This window comes from Zootermopsis nevadensis, unplaced genomic scaffold (assembly GCF_977971745.1).
Source record: "Zootermopsis nevadensis isolate Lab colony 2312 unplaced genomic scaffold, Znev_1.0 Znev_ptg000028l, whole genome shotgun sequence".
Lineage (NCBI taxonomy): Eukaryota > Metazoa > Arthropoda > Insecta > Blattodea > Termopsidae > Zootermopsis > Zootermopsis nevadensis.
This window is the reverse complement of record NW_028259160.1, coordinates 12,116,906-12,134,463: the sequence shown is the minus strand read 5'-3', so window position 1 is coordinate 12,134,463 and position 17,558 is coordinate 12,116,906. Positions and strand designations below refer to the sequence as shown.

The following is a 17,558-nucleotide window of genomic DNA, read 5'->3' as shown; positions in this document are numbered from 1 at the left end:
AGAGGGAACGCGTCCAATTAATTTGATGTTCATACCATTATTAGTTAAAATCCGTCAGTTGGTTTAGAACTGGGGAGTGAGGAAGACTTACACTTAATTATGGTATCTACCACAAATTAATAATCGTATCTACAACAAGCCTGTCTTTATGTTTAAAATAAATAGTTTGCATACAACGGCCACAGGATGATCAGAGATTACTACGACGGCATATGACATACGTTACGTTTGTTATGATGTTAATCCATATATATAAAACATCGTAAATCAAGATGGAGGGAAGGTAGAAGACGTGAAGTTAATGTTATAAAATTAATACTGAATACTATTTAAATTCCTTGTTTACTCTATGACACACATGAAATTAATTTTCAGTGTTACGGACACGAACACTACAAAAACTACACTTCATGTTTGACAGTATGAAAGCCTCGTTTGATAGGTGTACACGTACTTCTTGCAACTGTAAAGTTAGGTTATTTTAGACATTACGAATTTTAAATTCAGTATTTATGATTATGTAAACCGAAGATTGCACAGTAATGCACAGAACGCATGAAGCTATTATTTGGTGAGTTTTGTGATCGAAATACTAAAGAATGTGGATATGATAAGACAAAGTAATGAATTATGAGATGGGGTTTTCACTGCGATAGTCTTCTGGGTTATAACGCCATGTAGGTAAATACCATGTTTCGAAGGAATATATTGGTTGAAAATCAAAACGACGTTACAACCCAAAAGACAACATCAAGAAACTAATCGGTTCTTCATTGCATGAAGCTGTTAATATGAATAACACAAAAATTTGGAATGTTCATCTGTGAAGCTGCTTTGTGGGAATTGCAATATATATGTCAGTTGCAAATTTGCCATGGAAGTTGCAGTTTTTAAAGTGTATAAATATTGTAATGTCCGTTTTACATTGACAGGTTTTGTTTTGTAATTGCTCATTTTCTGGGTAAAGAGAGGTATGACAATTCATAATGATGTAGAGAAGTGTTTTCCAACTGGGAGTTCTATGGAACACTAGCATTTTACAGATTCTAGTAACTGTCTTGTACAAGATAGCTCATGGTCGCCATAGACGTGGTATCACTTCATCTCTTATGTAGCCTCTTAGTTGTATTTTTCTCATTATCAGTGTTGTACTTGCCATGTGTTATTGTTAAAATAAATGGGAAACTGAACATGCATGAAACAGTTTTATTATAAAAATGTGGAATGAAATGAAGAATGTTAGCAAAGTCATATAACACTGGCTATTACAGTACAGTTTCATGCATTTAGACGAGTAGCTGTCCATAAGCTTTGAGAGATGAGTTTGAAGACACAGAATCACTGATAAATGCATCAGGACTGGAAAGTCAATTACAGCAGAATAGAACCAGTTAACCATAGCTCAGGCTGCTGTTCAAAGCTTACAGAGAATGACCAAAAAGTAGCAGTAGAACTGGTCTTAAGTGAAACATAAGTGCAACACATTAATTTGAATTCAAATTTTACATTTCAGCATTGGTTCATGGATTCCTGGAAGGTGATATGGACAGAAGGCTGCAATTCTGTTAACAATTCCTAAATGTGTTAGTAATCTCATGAGATTGTCATAGGAATAATGATACAAGTCTCAGATTTTCTGTTTTGTTTTTTAGCCTGCTGGTTCTGGGCACAGTAACAGTTGTGTATATAATTACTCAAATACTCCGCTCAGTAGTTGACTTGAAAGGTGATACAGCCATACTCACAAGCTTTGAAGGCAGCTGGTTATTTCGACTCTGCCTGAACATACTTGGATATGCCACCATCTTTGTGCCAGGGTTTCTGATCTTTAAATATGTTAAGAAAAGCAACTATTTAGAAAGAACAGGTAAATGCAAGGGTTAATATAAATTTTTTTGTTGTTGCTCAGGTTGGAAATGTCTAATGATTTTTATAATTCTGTACAGTGAAAGCTGTTGTTTCTAGTGAGATTTGAGGTTCTCAGAGTGGTAAAGATTCTAGGTTATGAAGCCATGTAAGTGGGTTCTAACATTTCATAGGAACATAATTTTCTCCATCTTCAGGGCATCACAACCCATGAGACCACCAGTGACTTGTCATTTGTACCTATCTTATGTAAAGAGACATGCTTGGATGGTGTTCTAGGCTTAATTGATCCCTGCCTTAGTATTTAAGGAATCTGTAAAACTATATAGGAATTATTGCCTTGTATTAATGGAGATTTCTGATCTCCTCCTGACAAATAATAAATTCACACATGGTTTAAATCTGCAGGCCCAGGATGTTTTCCTACTGCTATAAGGCTTTGCCTTGCTGGACCAGATCCTTTGATCAGTGCAGATGGCCTTCAACAGGCAACCTCTCAGTTCTCTCATGCCATACAGAAACCCCACAGTACAATGCAAGAAGCCATTCTTTTGGTTTTTTGTTTCCTTGGGCTTCAGCTAACTTACCTCACATGGGGTTTGTTACAGGAGAAGATCATGACACAGGTAATGTCATTATACAGAGTTTCCACTTTCCTTTTTAAAATTCTTGGCAGCTTTCTGTCCCAACAGAATAACTTCTTAAACAGTTGGAAGCTTTCATTTTAACTCAAGAATTTAATTTTTTAATATTTGTGCATGATTATAATTTGAGTCTTATTCCAAAATTTTTGCTGCCAAATTTTGGTTGATGATTACCAGACATTACACCTTACAGTTTTTGTATATTCATTGAAACCAGTGATGATAATAATCTGCCATTAAAAGCTGTTCTCTAAACTACAATTACAAACTTTACTTTGCTGCACTTAACTGCAACTTCTTATGGAAACAGTTCTTTGCTGTTTGGAGTGGTGTCTTTCATATCTGCATGGATGCCAGTTCTTTTATGGTGAAATAAGGCAATGTTTTAATGCATTTTGGGCAAACATTTTAAATGTTAATTTCAAACCAAATTAGTCAATGGATTATTGTAGTTGCTTGAAGTTTCATGTAAAATTTCTTAATAATAGTAATTCTGTGGTATTTCAGATTCTTATGGTGGTGAGTATGAAGATGGCTGTGTTTTGGGTTGTTGCACCATGTAGTCTAGTAGAAGTTTACCAAAGTTTTAGAGGTATTTGCTGCCTCCATCATCAGAGTGAAACATCAGTCACTTTCTTCAATACTACATGGTGCAATATTTGTTTTTTATGGAACTGTGTTCTCATTTTGGAGCTATTTTGTTCAGCTTCCTATAATATTCTGCATGTAATTCTTGACATATTCCTTATTTTGTATTTAATATTCTCTTGTAATTTTTTCCAACAGGAATACGTTGATTCTGGTGGAACAAAAGGGCACTTTACAGATTCACAGTTCCTTGTCTTTGTAAATAGGATCTTGGCCTTTGTACTGTCAGGGCTGTACATTATGTTTACAAGGCAGCCACAGCATGTAGCACCACTCTACAAATATGTCTACTGTTCGTTCTCCAACATCATGAGTTCGTGGTGTCAATATGAAGCCCTCAAATATGTCAGCTTCCCAACCCAGGTTAGAGGTACAATTGATCTTTTAAATTTGTACCATTTATATCCAAGGGAAAGTCAGAAGTAAAGGGAATTTATAGTTTACCTTAAAAGAGATGTTGACATCACTGAAAGTGGTTATTGATATGAACAGCATTCATGTATATGAATGTAATCTAAAGCAACGATAATTTATATTTCAGGTATTAGCCAAAGCTTCCAAAATTATTCCAGTTATGATAATGGGGAAGATCATTTCAAGAAAGAAGTATGAATATTATGAGTATGTGACTGCATTGCTCATATCAGTGGGAATGGCATTCTTCATGCTGGGTAGTGCAGATGACCATAAAGGTAATGTTACTTTTTACCTTAATGCATACAATATACTAAAGCAGCAAGAAAACATTGTCCATCCATGCAGCAAGCAAATTGGTATTGAGGGAATATAACTTCCTTGCTGCTGCTGCTATTAATTTAAGCAAGAGTAATGAGCTACCTGTCCTGCGCCCTAGCCACGCGGTCTGAGGCGTCATGCGCGCTGGTTCAAGTCTAGGGGAAAGAAATTTCTCATGAGATTTTCGACCGGTGCCAACCCAGCATAGTGAGGAAATTGGGGAGCTACAATGGGTAGCATAATCCGGTCATGAAAACTAGCAATGGAAGGGGGTTCGTCGTGCTGACCACACGTCACCCTATATCTGGTTGGTTGATCGTTCACCTCTGCTTAGGCATGTGAATATGAGGCCAGCAGCCAGCTAGTCGGCTTTGGCTCTCAGAGGGCTGTTACGCCACGGAATGAGCTACCTGCTTATAAATGTCACATTTTTACCAGTTAAACTTGAATGGGGATGTGTAAAGTATGCTCACAAAAGGTACAGTTTAAAATGCTACACAACAAAAAAATTAAATCAAAAGCTTGACCACCCCCATGTAATAGGCTGTCCCAACCTCCATTATGACACTCAAGCCAAGGTCACCCTGGTTGCCAGGCTAATTGCACAGAAGCTATGCGGGTGATGATGATAGATGATTAATATTTTTTTTTTTTTGTAGGGGTTGCCGTGACAACATTCTCGGGACTGATTCTTCTGGCTTCCTACATGTTATTTGACAGCTTCACTTCCAACTGGCAAGGGGAGTTGTTCTCGCACTATGGCATGAGTTCAGTGCAGATGATGTGTGGTGTGAATATGTTCTCATGCCTTTTCACCACTGTCTCTCTTGCGCAGCAAGGGGGGTTCCTTCATTCCATCAACTTTATGGCCCAGGTATTTTCATTTAAATAATTAATAACTGTTAGTTTCTTAAGTTACTAAACATGCCTGTGTAACTAACCACTAAGATTGTCTAGTGAGAGGGTTATTATGAATTGTGAGCCACTAGAAAGTTTAGGGTGTCACGTAATGAGGATATTTTTGGCACCATCTTTGCACATACTTTCTTCATGTTCAAGTTCTTTCCCAATAAGTTCAGCTTGAATTAATGATGGACTTTTCTTCTTCACATTTTTGGTCAATTTACTGCATTCAGATCAATTCTTAAAGTTGTTGGACAGCCATATCATCTATTATAGTTATGGTGCTGTGTAGTCTTTATAGGTGGTTACCAGCATTTTGGAGGAACCTGTTGCCTCCAGCATCATGACTTAAATTGAAAGTGAAAGGTTCCATATGATTTGTACTGTATGTTTTACTCACAGCTTTTATTTTCAAAATGGCAGTAACAACCTAAAAGATGACACTGGATTGTAACCCAGGAGGATAATATAAAATGGATCTTAAGGAAATAGTATATGGACTACATTCATCTGGCTAAAGATGTGGTTCATTGGTGGATTGTTGTGAACCTTTGGGTTCTGTTAAAGGTAGAACATTTCTTGAATAACTTGCAACTGGCAGCTTCTCAAGGAGGACTCTGCTCCATGTTTAGTTAATGGGAGAACAGTGCTACCACTGCAGCTTGATGTTACACACTGTTGTGTATTGTTGTACAAAGTGCATTAAATAAGATTTACTGAAACTATATGCAGCTATTAATGCAATAAATTTTTACAGTTACAAAGGTTTAAATCAGTATTGCATTTGCAAGAGCCTTCACTATGCATAATTGTTAATACTCTTTCCTTGTGCGTACAATAAGATTTTTGTTGTTGTAATTAAATGTTTCAGTTTCCAAAGTTTGTGTTTGACTGTCTCATACTGTCAGTATGCTCAGCTGCAGGTCAACTCTTTATATACTATACGATTGCAACATTTGGACCTGTTGTATTTGTGATCATCATGACCATAAGACAGGTAAAGAATTTAATGTTTTATTATATTAATGGCTGTGAAATAAGGATAAAGGTAAAGTTTTCCATGTACTTATGCTTACCGACATGAACAAAAGCACATGGCTCAGAGGGAGATACATTTTCAGACAGTGTCGTGGATCGGCATGCAGACATTTGCTTCACACCTAAATTATTTAATATTTTCATTTATTTCTTCAGAATTAGCTTTGTGATGTATGATGTTAATAATTAATATTCTTAATTTATGGCAGATTGTGATATATAGAAGTGCAAAATGTAAATAAAGAAGAGTAATTTCAAGAGATGGCTCTAGTAATATTAGAAGGATTCTTTCAGTATGTACTCAATGAGGGTGGTAACTACAAAACAAACAATGAAATTATATTCTGCAGTCTTATATAAATATGTTAAAAATGCTTTCAAACACATTTATAAGCTTTATAAACTCTTGAATAAGATGAAGTTTTTGTGAAAACATGAAGATGATAAACATGGAAATATTATTATTATTATTATTATAAATACAGGATTGAATTGAAATCTCATAATTATTCCCTCCATAGGGTCTTGCAATTTTGCTATCCTGCCTCATCTATCAACATCATATCACAGCTGTGGGCATTGTTGGTGTGATTGTCGTGTTTGTGTCAGTGTTTCTACGAATTTATTGCAACCAACGACTACGAGCTATAAGGAAACGGGCCCAAGCAGCGAGCAGTAGCAAGGTGTGATAGCAGCAAGAATAATCTTCAATGTCAACAGTAAGTTTTTGTTTCTGCAAATATTGTATCTGAATCAGATGACATGGATTCAGGCCAGGTTTTCATTAATGGTATTTGGTCATTAGAAGGTTGGAATTCCAGACATGACATTATTATTTTATGTTGTTACAGATGAGCAAAATGGTGTAAGAAGTATCCTTTGTAAGTGTAAAAATAAGCTATGATTGTAGGAACTGTAGTTCAATATTAAGATACAGCTATTAGCTTCTATCTAGCAAGCTTGTCAGAAGATTTTAAAAATTATTCATTGCAATGAGAGATGAATACCTCCCAAAGGAATCACATGTAAGAATTACTACCAACGAGAGAAATTTTTGTTAGATTTACACACACACTTTTTATGCGATCAGGAAAATTCGTAAGAAATTATGTTCTTTGCAACTTCATATAAACTTACTCTGTAACATGTAGGTCTTCTTGAAATGCTGATAGTCATTCAACTGCTCAAGAAATTCAATGACTTATGAAAATTGAAGATTCATTAGCATGTTCAGAATTTATCACTGGGCCATATCCTATTCCAGATAAATCCAAGCCCTATATATGTAAGATCCATTGCAACATTATCCTTCCATATGTGCCTAGGTTTTATAAGTGGTATCTTCTCTTTTGGTTTCCCATTTAAACCTTGTATGCATTTCTCATCTCCTCTGTGAATGCTACATATCCTGTTCATCTCATGCTCCTTGAGTTGATCACTCTGATATTTAAAGGGATGACAGAATAAATAAATATGTTAAGGATGTAATTTGTTAAATTTAAATATGGTATCACACTAGTTGGCTCAGGTATGTATGTGCACTCAGTGATAGGATTTGAGAATATTTGGTTCTAGATATTACTGACATTAGGAAAGCACATCCTAGAGAATGGCTGTTCAGGTATAGAAGCTGTACAACAGACCAAGAACTCATAAAATGTTAATTGGGTAAAAGGAAAAAAAAAACAGTTTATGTAAATATATTTCTAATCATATCTGTTTGGGGGTTTTAATGCCGATAATGGTATTGTGATATCACATTATTGCTAATGTGTATGTTCGATTTTTCTTCCAGTGCATTGTTTTTGCATGACTATATATTTTATATTTCCCCGTGGAATATATTAAATACAATTTTTCTTTTAAAACAAAATTATTGTTATTATTATGTAAATAACTTTGTTATTGTCTATTAAAAAGATCCAGAAAGGTACAGCAAGAAACAAAGTTGTCAGCATACTTAACTAGTATGCTGAGAACGGTGCCAGGTTTGATCCTGGTAACTAACAGGAAATGAAAATTAAATTAAAAATAATCATTTTAGTTACAACTGTAAAAATATTTTATGTGGCAAACTTCTATCTCTTTGTCTTGAATGTGTCTGTGGCAAAATGTATGATACAGATTGAATCGTGACTCAAAACAATCATGGAAATAATAGTAATCTGTAGATGCAATACTTAACATTAGTCATATGAAATACTGTTATGTGAATGTTGCTGTTGCATAAGTATACAAGTACTTAAATGTTTATCTGGAATATCTTAGAATTATTGTGATGAAATGATGTATATTAATGCAAGCCTGATTATGAAATGTAGAATGGGATGGAGGAAGTGCTCTTTTAACAAAGTGCTGCAGTTATTATGAGGCCTTTTTTGTACTGCCAGCCAGACTTTTAACTCCTGGGTTAACAGTTTAATGGTATGTTAATGCAGCACATGACCAGCTGAATCATATGTAAGCCATGATGCACATATGTTAACTGTAAATGCAATCACAGTTGTGTGTATGATATTAAAATTTTGGTCAGCGATGTTTATCCTAAGACTAAAGGTAAATTTTTAGACAGAAAATTGTTTCACCATCTCAGCTACTGAATGATGGAAAAAAGGCACAGTGAATGTTAGCTGTGTTCCAGGATATGTTTCAGTATGCTTTTATCCAGTCCTAAAATCACATCTTTACATGCAGACATAAAAAGAAGACTTATATAATACTATACAGTAGGCACTCCATTCACATAATGGTTTCCTGAGAAAGGCCATGTATGTAGAAGGTAAGATGGAAAAGGCTTAAGACATTGGGTCTGTGTGAATGGACCTCATTTTACATATATATATATATAGGCGTCAACCTCTGTATGAAATTCCCATGTTTGGGACTTCTGACTTTTTTGTACAGGTTTTACCACACTTAATTTTCTATAATTTTAGTTACTTTTATTTTATAATTTTTGTTTGTGACCAGAGTGTATTTATATATCACAGTATTTGAATCAAAGCCATGTAACTTAAAATAGAAACTCCTAGGTGCTACTGTTCATTCATTCATCTTCAACATAAGATACTTGTATAGATGACTAAGGAAAATATAATGTAGATACATCTCTGATATAAATCTTCATTTAAAACAGTTCCATGTCTGTTGCACAACATAAGAAGTTTTGTTTCTGAGGGAAAATATTTTGTAGAAATGTAGATATTAACTAATTTTATATCATATCTAGGTTACTAAGAAGTATTACAAACCCAAATGAAATTGGCAACATTACAATTTTGCAAGGAAGGTGTAGTAGTCATACAGAGTACAATTAACAGCACAGTTATTTAAATTAAAGTGATTCCAAATATAACTTCCTGTTTAAGTAATACATATGTGAGTTACTGCAGGAAATTTCACATCATCTGAGCATGTATGTGGGTGTGGATGTTGAAAACATGATGTCATTTGAACTTTCAAGATGTCTGCCAGCTCAGTGTGCATACCCCACACATTATAGTGTCAACAGTGAACCATAAAGGGTTAAGTTATTTTAACTGACAAGCCAAAACTGAAACTATAGGACTCTTGTGTTTCAAGAAGACAGATAGGTGGTGCATTGCATCCAGATGTTTATGCAGTATATCCCATTAACTTTTTTCCCCATAAGTTTTCATGGATGGAGTTTAATGTGTAACTTTGATTTTCAGGTATAAACCATGTAGAATGTTGAAGGTTTTCATCACCTATTTTTCTGAAGCATGTGGTTGCTCCCTCTTGAACAGCACCTTACTCGTCTGTTCATCCCAAGCCTTCACCTTCCACTGCCTGATCTATATAAGGACTTCCAAATCACCTCAAAGACATTCACCCTAAAGATGGAAACTGCAATTTTTGCTGAAATGTTGGAAAACACAGAACACACCACGCAGCTTAATCCTGAACTTCAAAGGTACACATTTGTCACTACTTCAGCAGTATAATCCTTTGAAGTACTTGAATGGTATATGAGATTTACATGGTAGTGAAGATGTTGGTCTTCTGGGTGGTAACACTGTTGTTTCTCTAAAACAGCGATATGTATCTACAAGTCCACATGGCATCACTACTCAGAAGACCAACATCAACAAATCAATGGGCAGTTACTTGTTAACAGTGCTATACATAATGAGATTATGGTTGTATGAAGGTAGTTGCAAAATTCTGAATTCCACTTGTCACAAACAACCGTCAGTTTGTTTTTGTGGCATTAAAAGAATGTGACTGTATAATACACTTCATCGCTTTACTGATTTACATAGTCCTTTTTCTTATGTAAAAAAGATACAATATATGACAAGTGTGCTTATGAGGTGACGGCATTTGATTGCCACGTATTCAGCATGTGTTATGTTCAATCCATAACCACTGAACAAAGTATGGTCTTAAAAGAAAAGCAATCAGTCCTTATTTACAAATATTCTGTGTGGATAAGACTATCATTTTATTTACTGCTATGAATTCATTCTTTATTATATTTCAAAGATTGGTAAAATTGTATCAGAATCACTCAGATGTATGGCCCTTTCCAGAGCACATTGTTTGGTTTCATTCAGTCATATGAAGTAGATTACTAGCTTGTTGGTTTTTAAAATACAATATATACATAGTCTTTCTATAATATTAAGATCTTGTCAACACATGCAATCTTTGTTCAGAAAGCATTTTGTAATGATTAAGCCTGCCTTACTGTAGGAACATTAACAGGAACACTTAAATACTGAAGTTAAAAATCTTTATCTCTCTTACTGTATTGGCATGTAATTCAAATACTCTTAAGTATGAAAATGAAAGAAATGGTAATAACTGTGTGTGTCTAATTATCCATGCATAATCCTACTTTTCATATTATCAACTGAAATTTTTACATATTAATCAGATTCCAGCTTTGAATCTCAAGCCCAAAGATCAGGCTTCAAAATGCAATGAAAATTTATTTAATCATCCAGGTCTTGCTGTTTCATATGTTTGTTGGCCATATTAAATGCTGTAGAGTAATAACAGTACAGATCCAAATCTTGGATGTCAATAAAATAACAAATAAGAAGGCAGAAATGTGTTTCCTCATTATCACCTCATGATACAGAATGGCGTCATAAAAGCAATGAATGAGAAAAAAGAAAATCTGTGAAAAAGAGATATCAGTACAAATAAATGGTTATCAAAAGAAATGGGAAGAACATTATTTAGAAAGAATGCCTGCAAACCAAATACCAAGGCTGTTTTATAAACAGAATGGTTCTGATGACAGAAGAGCTGGAATAATTTTAATATTGGCCATCAAAGCATGAAAGAGAACTTCATCTATGATACAATGGTGATATTAGTTCCTTTTGCATCAGTGCAGTCTGAAATTTCGTTTCTGATTGAATGTTATCCATGTGTGATACAAGCATTATCTTATTATTTGTACTATTATATAGAACATGTGTAGGAAACGGCCAGATGATTACTTATTTTGAAATGTTGGAAAGTCCAGACATATCACTTTCCCATCGCCTCTGTGAGAAACCTATATAAATGAAACTCAATTTTTCAAAATTGTTCATTTATTTACCAGACTCACTCAGTTTGAAATTACAAGAACAGCTGAGAGCTTGAGCAAAGCTGTTTAGTATAATGCTGATTACAATAATAGGCCATATTAACTCCATGGAGCAGAGTTAGTTTGGGAATCTGATAATTGCTTGCTCAGTCAAGAAATTCCCCAAGTCTTATAGAATCTGAAGGACCATTCACATTGCTATTCTGAGCCAGCTGAATCTAATCTATACTCCCATATCCTGTTTGTTTAAGGTTTATTTTAATATATCCTCCCATCTATGCCTAGGTCTTCTGAGCAGCCTCTTCTCTTCACAAAGTAATGGAGACAAATACAGGAGTGGAGCTACAGCTTCTCTCCACATTCTTAATCTCAACACTAGATGGAGGTGAGTAGTTTGCTTCATGCCCTGGCTGCTTTATCCATGCAGAAACTAATCCCAGTACCTACCGGATAGGACAACTGATGGTCCCCATAGTCAGAGAAAGATCTTGTCCCTGGAGGGAATCAGACCCCAGTCAACCAATCTGTATCCAAGTCAGTACAGGCTTATCTGATGTCAACAAGACAGCTCTCCTAGCTGTACATGGAATCAAGTGTATCAAATGTTTCTTTGCTTCACATATGTTTAGCAAAAGTGCACAGGATGTTCTATAAGGATGGAAGAGGTACATGCAAGAAAAACCAAACCATTCTAACTTCTTAACATTTCAGACGTTTGGTTAGTCATTACACCTAATTCATCACAGCAGTAACTAAAATTACAAGCACTAGAATTACCTCCATGTATTGATGCTTGATGAATAAAAGTATAGATTATATAATGTTTAGTATGTTTCATGTTTAATTGCCATGCATCACAGAGACAAAATTTATCAGCAGCTGACAGGATATGTTGAGGCAAATGCATATATACAAATTTTACGATATGAAACAAAGAATAAGTGCTCTCTATTCATTGCAAAGAGTGTCAAATTCAGAAAAACTTGCTGCCTATCTTTAATTAGGAAAGCAACACTACAGATCTTGTTAAGTTAAGTATGTTTCTTCAGGTCTGAAAACACTGCACAATAATTGAAGGAACACAAACTGAAATGTCAAATTGTCTTAAGGTTAAATCTCATAACGTACCCGATCTATAAAACGTTGCAAGACACAGTAATGCAAGAGCTAATTCAAGTCCTTGTAATGTTAACTGAATGGCACAAAGCACAACTTCCAGCCGTAACACATATGTCTGCCAAGTCAGGAAGTACATTATCCCCAAACTCGATGGTATAGTCAATCCTATAGACACAAGTACAGCGAAACCACGTTCTGTCAAGTTTCCTTTGCGTCCCATGAAAATTCGTAGATATTCAGTACAACATAAAAACACCAGCAACAACGATTCAGATATTAAAGTCCCGGAAGGATAGGGTAGGTTCGCTGCTTTGAATATCCCCATCCCAAATTCACATAACGCAAACATGCTAAAATAAAACGAATTTAAGTACAGCAATATTTCGTATGTCAAAGAAGAATTCATGTTAACTCATATATTTAAACAGCTTAGTTGTTTCGTTCTTCGACATTACAGTTTACATAAATTGTTTGCAGTCCAAAGTTGCACGATTTCGATTTGAAGGTTATGATAACACACATACGATATTTCCACAGATTATATAGTCATTCGTACTCGTCTTCTGGGCGTCTCAATTGTCGCTCAGGTACAAGCACGGCGTAATCAAATAACTGTGTTGATAATCTGCGCTGTATGCCTAAACAAAGAATCCTCTGCGTTTATAAATTTTTAAGCTTCATTATCTTTCCTACAAGAGTCCGCCACTGGAAAATAGAACTTGATATAGTACAAAATTTCCCACAAACATGAAAACATTTTACCGCGCCAGGCTTCCTATTCTGTGGGACCATGTTCGATGCCTGGCTTCATTCGTACAATGCCGAGTTGTTATATACCGGTGTTTGTACGCGGCAGCAAGCAATGTGAGTAACTGATTTAGTGGCTGTAATGCGTTTATCAATATGCATACGTGCTGTAAAGAGTATTTCGTTTTAAATTGCCGTTCAAATGATGCTCAATCAAATGTGACATGTCAAATGCAGAAGCCCGCTCCAGGTTTGGGGAAACTACACAAGTATGTTAATATCTGTTCTAAATTATAACCTGAGGCAGTTTCCGGCAGTGTGAGGCCCCCGTACATTTATATGCGACCCGTCAGTTAGTATGGTCTGAGTAGTAGTCAGTACGAGACGGGCAGTGAAGAGAGAATTTATATAAAAATATACACATAAGCGTAAGGGAAAATAATCGCAAAAAAGCAAGAATTGTGCCGATGTAGAACTGTAATATTAAAATCGCAAGAGTACAAATTTTTTGTTTTCTTTGCTCTAAAATAAGGGAAATGGACTACAAAAACTAATCAGACTTGTTCATTTCTTTGAAAGAAATGAATGGAATATGATCAAAAGTCTTTTATTTATTCTTTCAGAGATACAGGATCACATCCGGTGGTGAAAATTGTCGTTTCGTTTGTTTCTTAACGATGCCTTAGTAACTACAGATTAGAGTCTGTTGGTGCAGAATCATTCTGACGTTTAAGAACTCTCATATTCCGCACATGCCCCCTGGCTGACGGGCTGAAGGTCATCCAGGCTGAGGCCGTACTGTTCCAGAATGCTGTTCACCTCTTGTTTGGTTTCGTCGTCAAATGACGTAGTGCGACTTGCAACCCACGTCAGCGCTATAGCACATAACAGACGTGAGAATTCGTTAGTTCTGATATTTTGAACGATTCTGAATTTGATTTCGATTATCACTGCGCTAGAAAATAAAGAATTATGTAAATGTGTTGATATGATGAAATATGAAAGTATAACGAATTTCCGATACGTCGTGTATATAATGTTTGGCATAATTACTTGATCAGTTGAATGTTAACTACTGAGGAAACACTTCTCGTTCAGCCCAAAAAAATTACTGCCGCAAATTCATTCGTCATTGAACGAATTCTTACAGCTTTGCAGTACTTACGGTGCGTACTGTCGTTGGCCAGACAACCTCTCAGGATAGAATAGGTCTTGTAGTCCGTTCCCACTACCCAGTATTGGCTTGTCCAAAGCTCTGTACAGACAAAATAATAGGCCTGCTTATATCTCTTCCCGACTTACGTGAAGTGGATATCCTAAGGGCACAGTATTCACGATAGCACTTAAGCCATAAAATAATGAAAGTATATATAAATATTTGTTATAGTTGGTTGTGTGTTATTGCTAGCATTATAAAGCGAGGGTGGCAGCGGAGAGTCTGGCAATGTCGTAACCTCGTTGAGCCGACAAATCGTCATTCGCTCTCATTCTTGTCTTTAATTATGCTGATGGCAAACGACTTTGTGATATCTTACTATTAATGTGTTTTTAAAACAATACGTAACTGTCCATAGAATAAGTAAACTGTTCGTGCGAATTTCGTTGGAAATTAAATTTCAGTCCTGTACTATTCTTGCTCACAAAGTTATAATTTCTGGAATAGGCGTAGGTACACCTGTACCACATGTATAAAAGCCAATATCCATATCTCTAAGAAATGCTACAGCGTACTGAGGTTGTTCGGGGCCCATCAGATAACTTTTTCATGCAGCCATTGAAGTCTAAGCGACCAGACGAGCCACTCTAATCCAATAAATCACTCAACCAGTCTTATATAATAAAACAAAAATAAATTACCGTCTTTAGAATAACTGATGTAGAAGGTGGTGTCCGTCCAAAGAGGCACTGTACCAACTGACGTTTCGAAACTGCGTGTTCTGTTGGAACAAGGATATCGTTATTGGCATTTGGATAGGTGGGATGTGTTTCATAATTAATCCATGTGTGTATTTTCGTAAGGCTGACTCAGCCTACAGCCTTCATGAAATGATAGTATATTTAGATAAAGCAAGGAGTGGTACCCAAACTGTTCGACCAATCCCTCACCTGATGTTATAGGCCACGCTTCGAACGCCGATCCCATTTTCCTCCACAAAGTAGTCATCATACTCACAGTTGGCATAATCCTCCTCGCCAGCGTTCTGGGTGCGGTATAGTTCGTACCATGTTCCCACGTACTGTAATAACAGGGTGTGTCAAATGCCAATTCAGTATGTTTGCTTATAAATAAATAACCATCGATTATTTGCTCCCGTAACCTGGTGATATAACAGCCATAATATTTTTTAAAATTCTTACTATGAAACTTATTATATTGTCATCTGTTCTGTGTTATAAAAAGTTTACTTGGAATTGTTTGTTGAGAAAGCCCTAAGTATCTATGATATCATTAATATAGAGCAATTCCCATATTAACATTGCATGATTTCTAACGTTTTCTTAAAATTAACTAAAACTGACATTCTTACTTCATTCAAATCAAAACCGGTGAATGTGACGTCCCCAACTTGGCATTGCTCTTCGCTGGCAGCTAGGACTGAGCTCACGAGCAGACAAGGTATCAGAACCCTTAGCATTCTTATTGTCAAACCTGCAAGACTTTGAAATATAAGATAATGAAAATACAGTACAATTTAATGTTCCTAATATAAACAATTAATTAAGGAATTAATCGTCGAACTAATTTATTTAAGTACAAGAAAGGAACTGTAATAATATGTGCGAAAGAATGTGTTTTACAAGGGCTACATTATCACGCACCATCCCACACTTATGTTAGTTAAAGTCGCTGTATCGACTGTAGTGTCCATTTAGAGTCGAGTGTTGTATAATGAACCAGAAACGATTGTGGCCAATGTCATCATTCCTTTGGAAGAACTTACGAAATCTGTAGAAGTCTCAGCAAATGTATCTGGCACATTAACCTAGGTGTGAACCTAGCCTAACCTCACCTCCCAAAAAACACGTCGTGGACGTAACTGCTTCACTTAATTCCTCTAGCAACCCAGACGAACTGTGCATTGATTAACATTGTTGTCTGAAATTCGCACAGAAATATGCATGTTCAGTTATGCATTATTTTGGAATATAAAACGTTTGTTGAATAATTGGTCTGAAGTAGCGGATATTCAACAATCGATTCAAAAGCTTGGTGCCAAACGAAGTTTATTTTCATGGGAAATAAGAGGAGACTAGAATGAAGTTGTTATAGCGCCGTGCTGGAGCGGAAACTTCTCCTGCAGCTGTGTATGGTGTGTAGTCTAAACACAAGGACGCAGGCGTTCTTAAAAATCTTATTCGTCAGCAGTTTCGAAGTATGTAGCATTTCACAAAACCATCCCTGATAAAATCAGAATGGGTGAACCCTTTCTAAAGTTTATTCCTCATTTTTTATTTAATATCCTTCCCCTTATCTTCTTACAGACACCCACAGTTTAGGCGTATCACAGTATCACAAATACGTTATCGAAAGTAAAGGACGAGAATTTGACGGAACTTCATTTTGAATATAACTCCATTAAGGAGACTATACTTGAGAAGCTTACAGTTGCTCATTTTATCAAATTCCTCGCCTTTTGTGGAACCCGAAGGTTCAGTACCTTATTCGCAAGAACTCGCCACTGGACTCTATCCTGAGCCAGACGAATCCAATCCATATTCTCACACCATATTTCTTGAATACCTATTTTAATATTATCCTGCCACCTATGCATAGATCTCTCAAGTTATGTCTTGTTTTTAGGTTTTCCTACAGATACGTAGATTTATCATAAAATATATTTAAACTAACTAATTTTTAAACCGAAATTTTGAAAATAATGTTCTTAATAGATGACATGCAAGAAAGGTCGAAAATAATTAAACGCACACCAATACTGAAGAACATAATTGTTGTAGGGAATGTACAGTGACTAAAAGAAGGTACTTTTGAGGAATGGGACTGGAGTGATTAGCAGTTGTGGGGGCGTAAGAAAGAAACGAAAATGAAACTTGTATTATTAATGCGTGAAGCTTCAGCTGCTGAATGCCGTACTTTAGTGAAAATTTGCTTGCAACTACATGAAAAAAGTTCTGGAAAATGAGTCATACAAACCTCTTAATCGTAACGCTGATATAACCGGAGACGGTACTGTGGCAGTGGCTTGACTTACTCCATTTTATACTGTAGCATTGCGTAATTTTGTTACAGTTTGCCTCATCTAATTAAAAACTTAAGGCTGTTCCGTATCGAT

The 17,558-nt window shown here is 35.8% G+C and overlaps 3 protein-coding genes across 7 annotated transcripts; 1 reads left to right on the top strand and 2 right to left on the bottom strand.

Moving 5' to 3' along the window:
• The first annotated feature begins 79 nt into the window (after positions 1-79).
• On the top strand, positions 80-13,085 carry sll (adenosine 3'-phospho 5'-phosphosulfate transporter 1). Of its 4 annotated transcripts, none has more exons than XR_015537481.1 (9): positions 271-571; positions 1,653-1,867; positions 2,275-2,492; positions 3,297-3,521; positions 3,700-3,850; positions 4,553-4,767; positions 5,668-5,793; positions 6,356-9,768; positions 11,686-13,085. XR_015537481.1 is itself a non-coding variant. In XM_022082826.2 (9 exons), exons 1-8 carry the CDS (start codon positions 543-545, stop codon positions 6,521-6,523), a joined length of 1,347 nt encoding a protein of 448 aa, XP_021938518.1. In that variant the 5' UTR covers positions 271-542; the 3' UTR covers positions 6,524-6,553; positions 6,686-10,661. The 4 variants fall into 4 exon arrangements, 3 of the variants coding, with proteins under 3 accessions (XP_087213611.1, XP_021938518.1, XP_021938519.1); XM_022082826.2 differs by lacking the exon at positions 11,686-13,085 and having other exon boundaries at positions 6,356-6,553; positions 6,686-10,661; XM_022082827.2 differs by lacking the exon at positions 11,686-13,085 and having other exon boundaries at positions 272-571; positions 6,356-6,553; positions 9,527-10,661.
• Positions 12,373-12,925, bottom strand: LOC147872348 (transmembrane protein 216-like). Its single transcript, XM_087357497.1, has one exon. The coding sequence runs from the start codon at positions 12,923-12,925 to the stop codon at positions 12,518-12,520; it is 408 nt and encodes a 135-aa protein (XP_087213623.1). The 3' UTR covers positions 12,373-12,517.
• Positions 13,086-13,857: 772 nt separating the features above from the next.
• Positions 13,858-17,527, bottom strand: LOC110839038 (allergen Per a 4). Of its 2 annotated transcripts, none has more exons than XM_022082832.2 (6): positions 17,420-17,527; positions 15,795-15,924; positions 15,373-15,503; positions 15,124-15,203; positions 14,432-14,521; positions 13,858-14,141 (listed from the first exon to the last, which is right to left on the bottom strand). In XM_022082832.2, the coding sequence occupies exons 2-6, from the start codon at positions 15,900-15,902 to the stop codon at positions 13,996-13,998; spliced, it is 555 nt and encodes a 184-aa protein (XP_021938524.1). In that variant the 5' UTR covers positions 15,903-15,924; positions 17,420-17,527; the 3' UTR covers positions 13,858-13,995. The 2 variants fall into 2 exon arrangements, with proteins under 2 accessions (XP_021938524.1, XP_021938525.1); XM_022082833.2 differs by having other exon boundaries at positions 15,795-15,916; positions 17,420-17,509.
• Between the last annotated feature and the right edge of the window lie 31 nt (positions 17,528-17,558).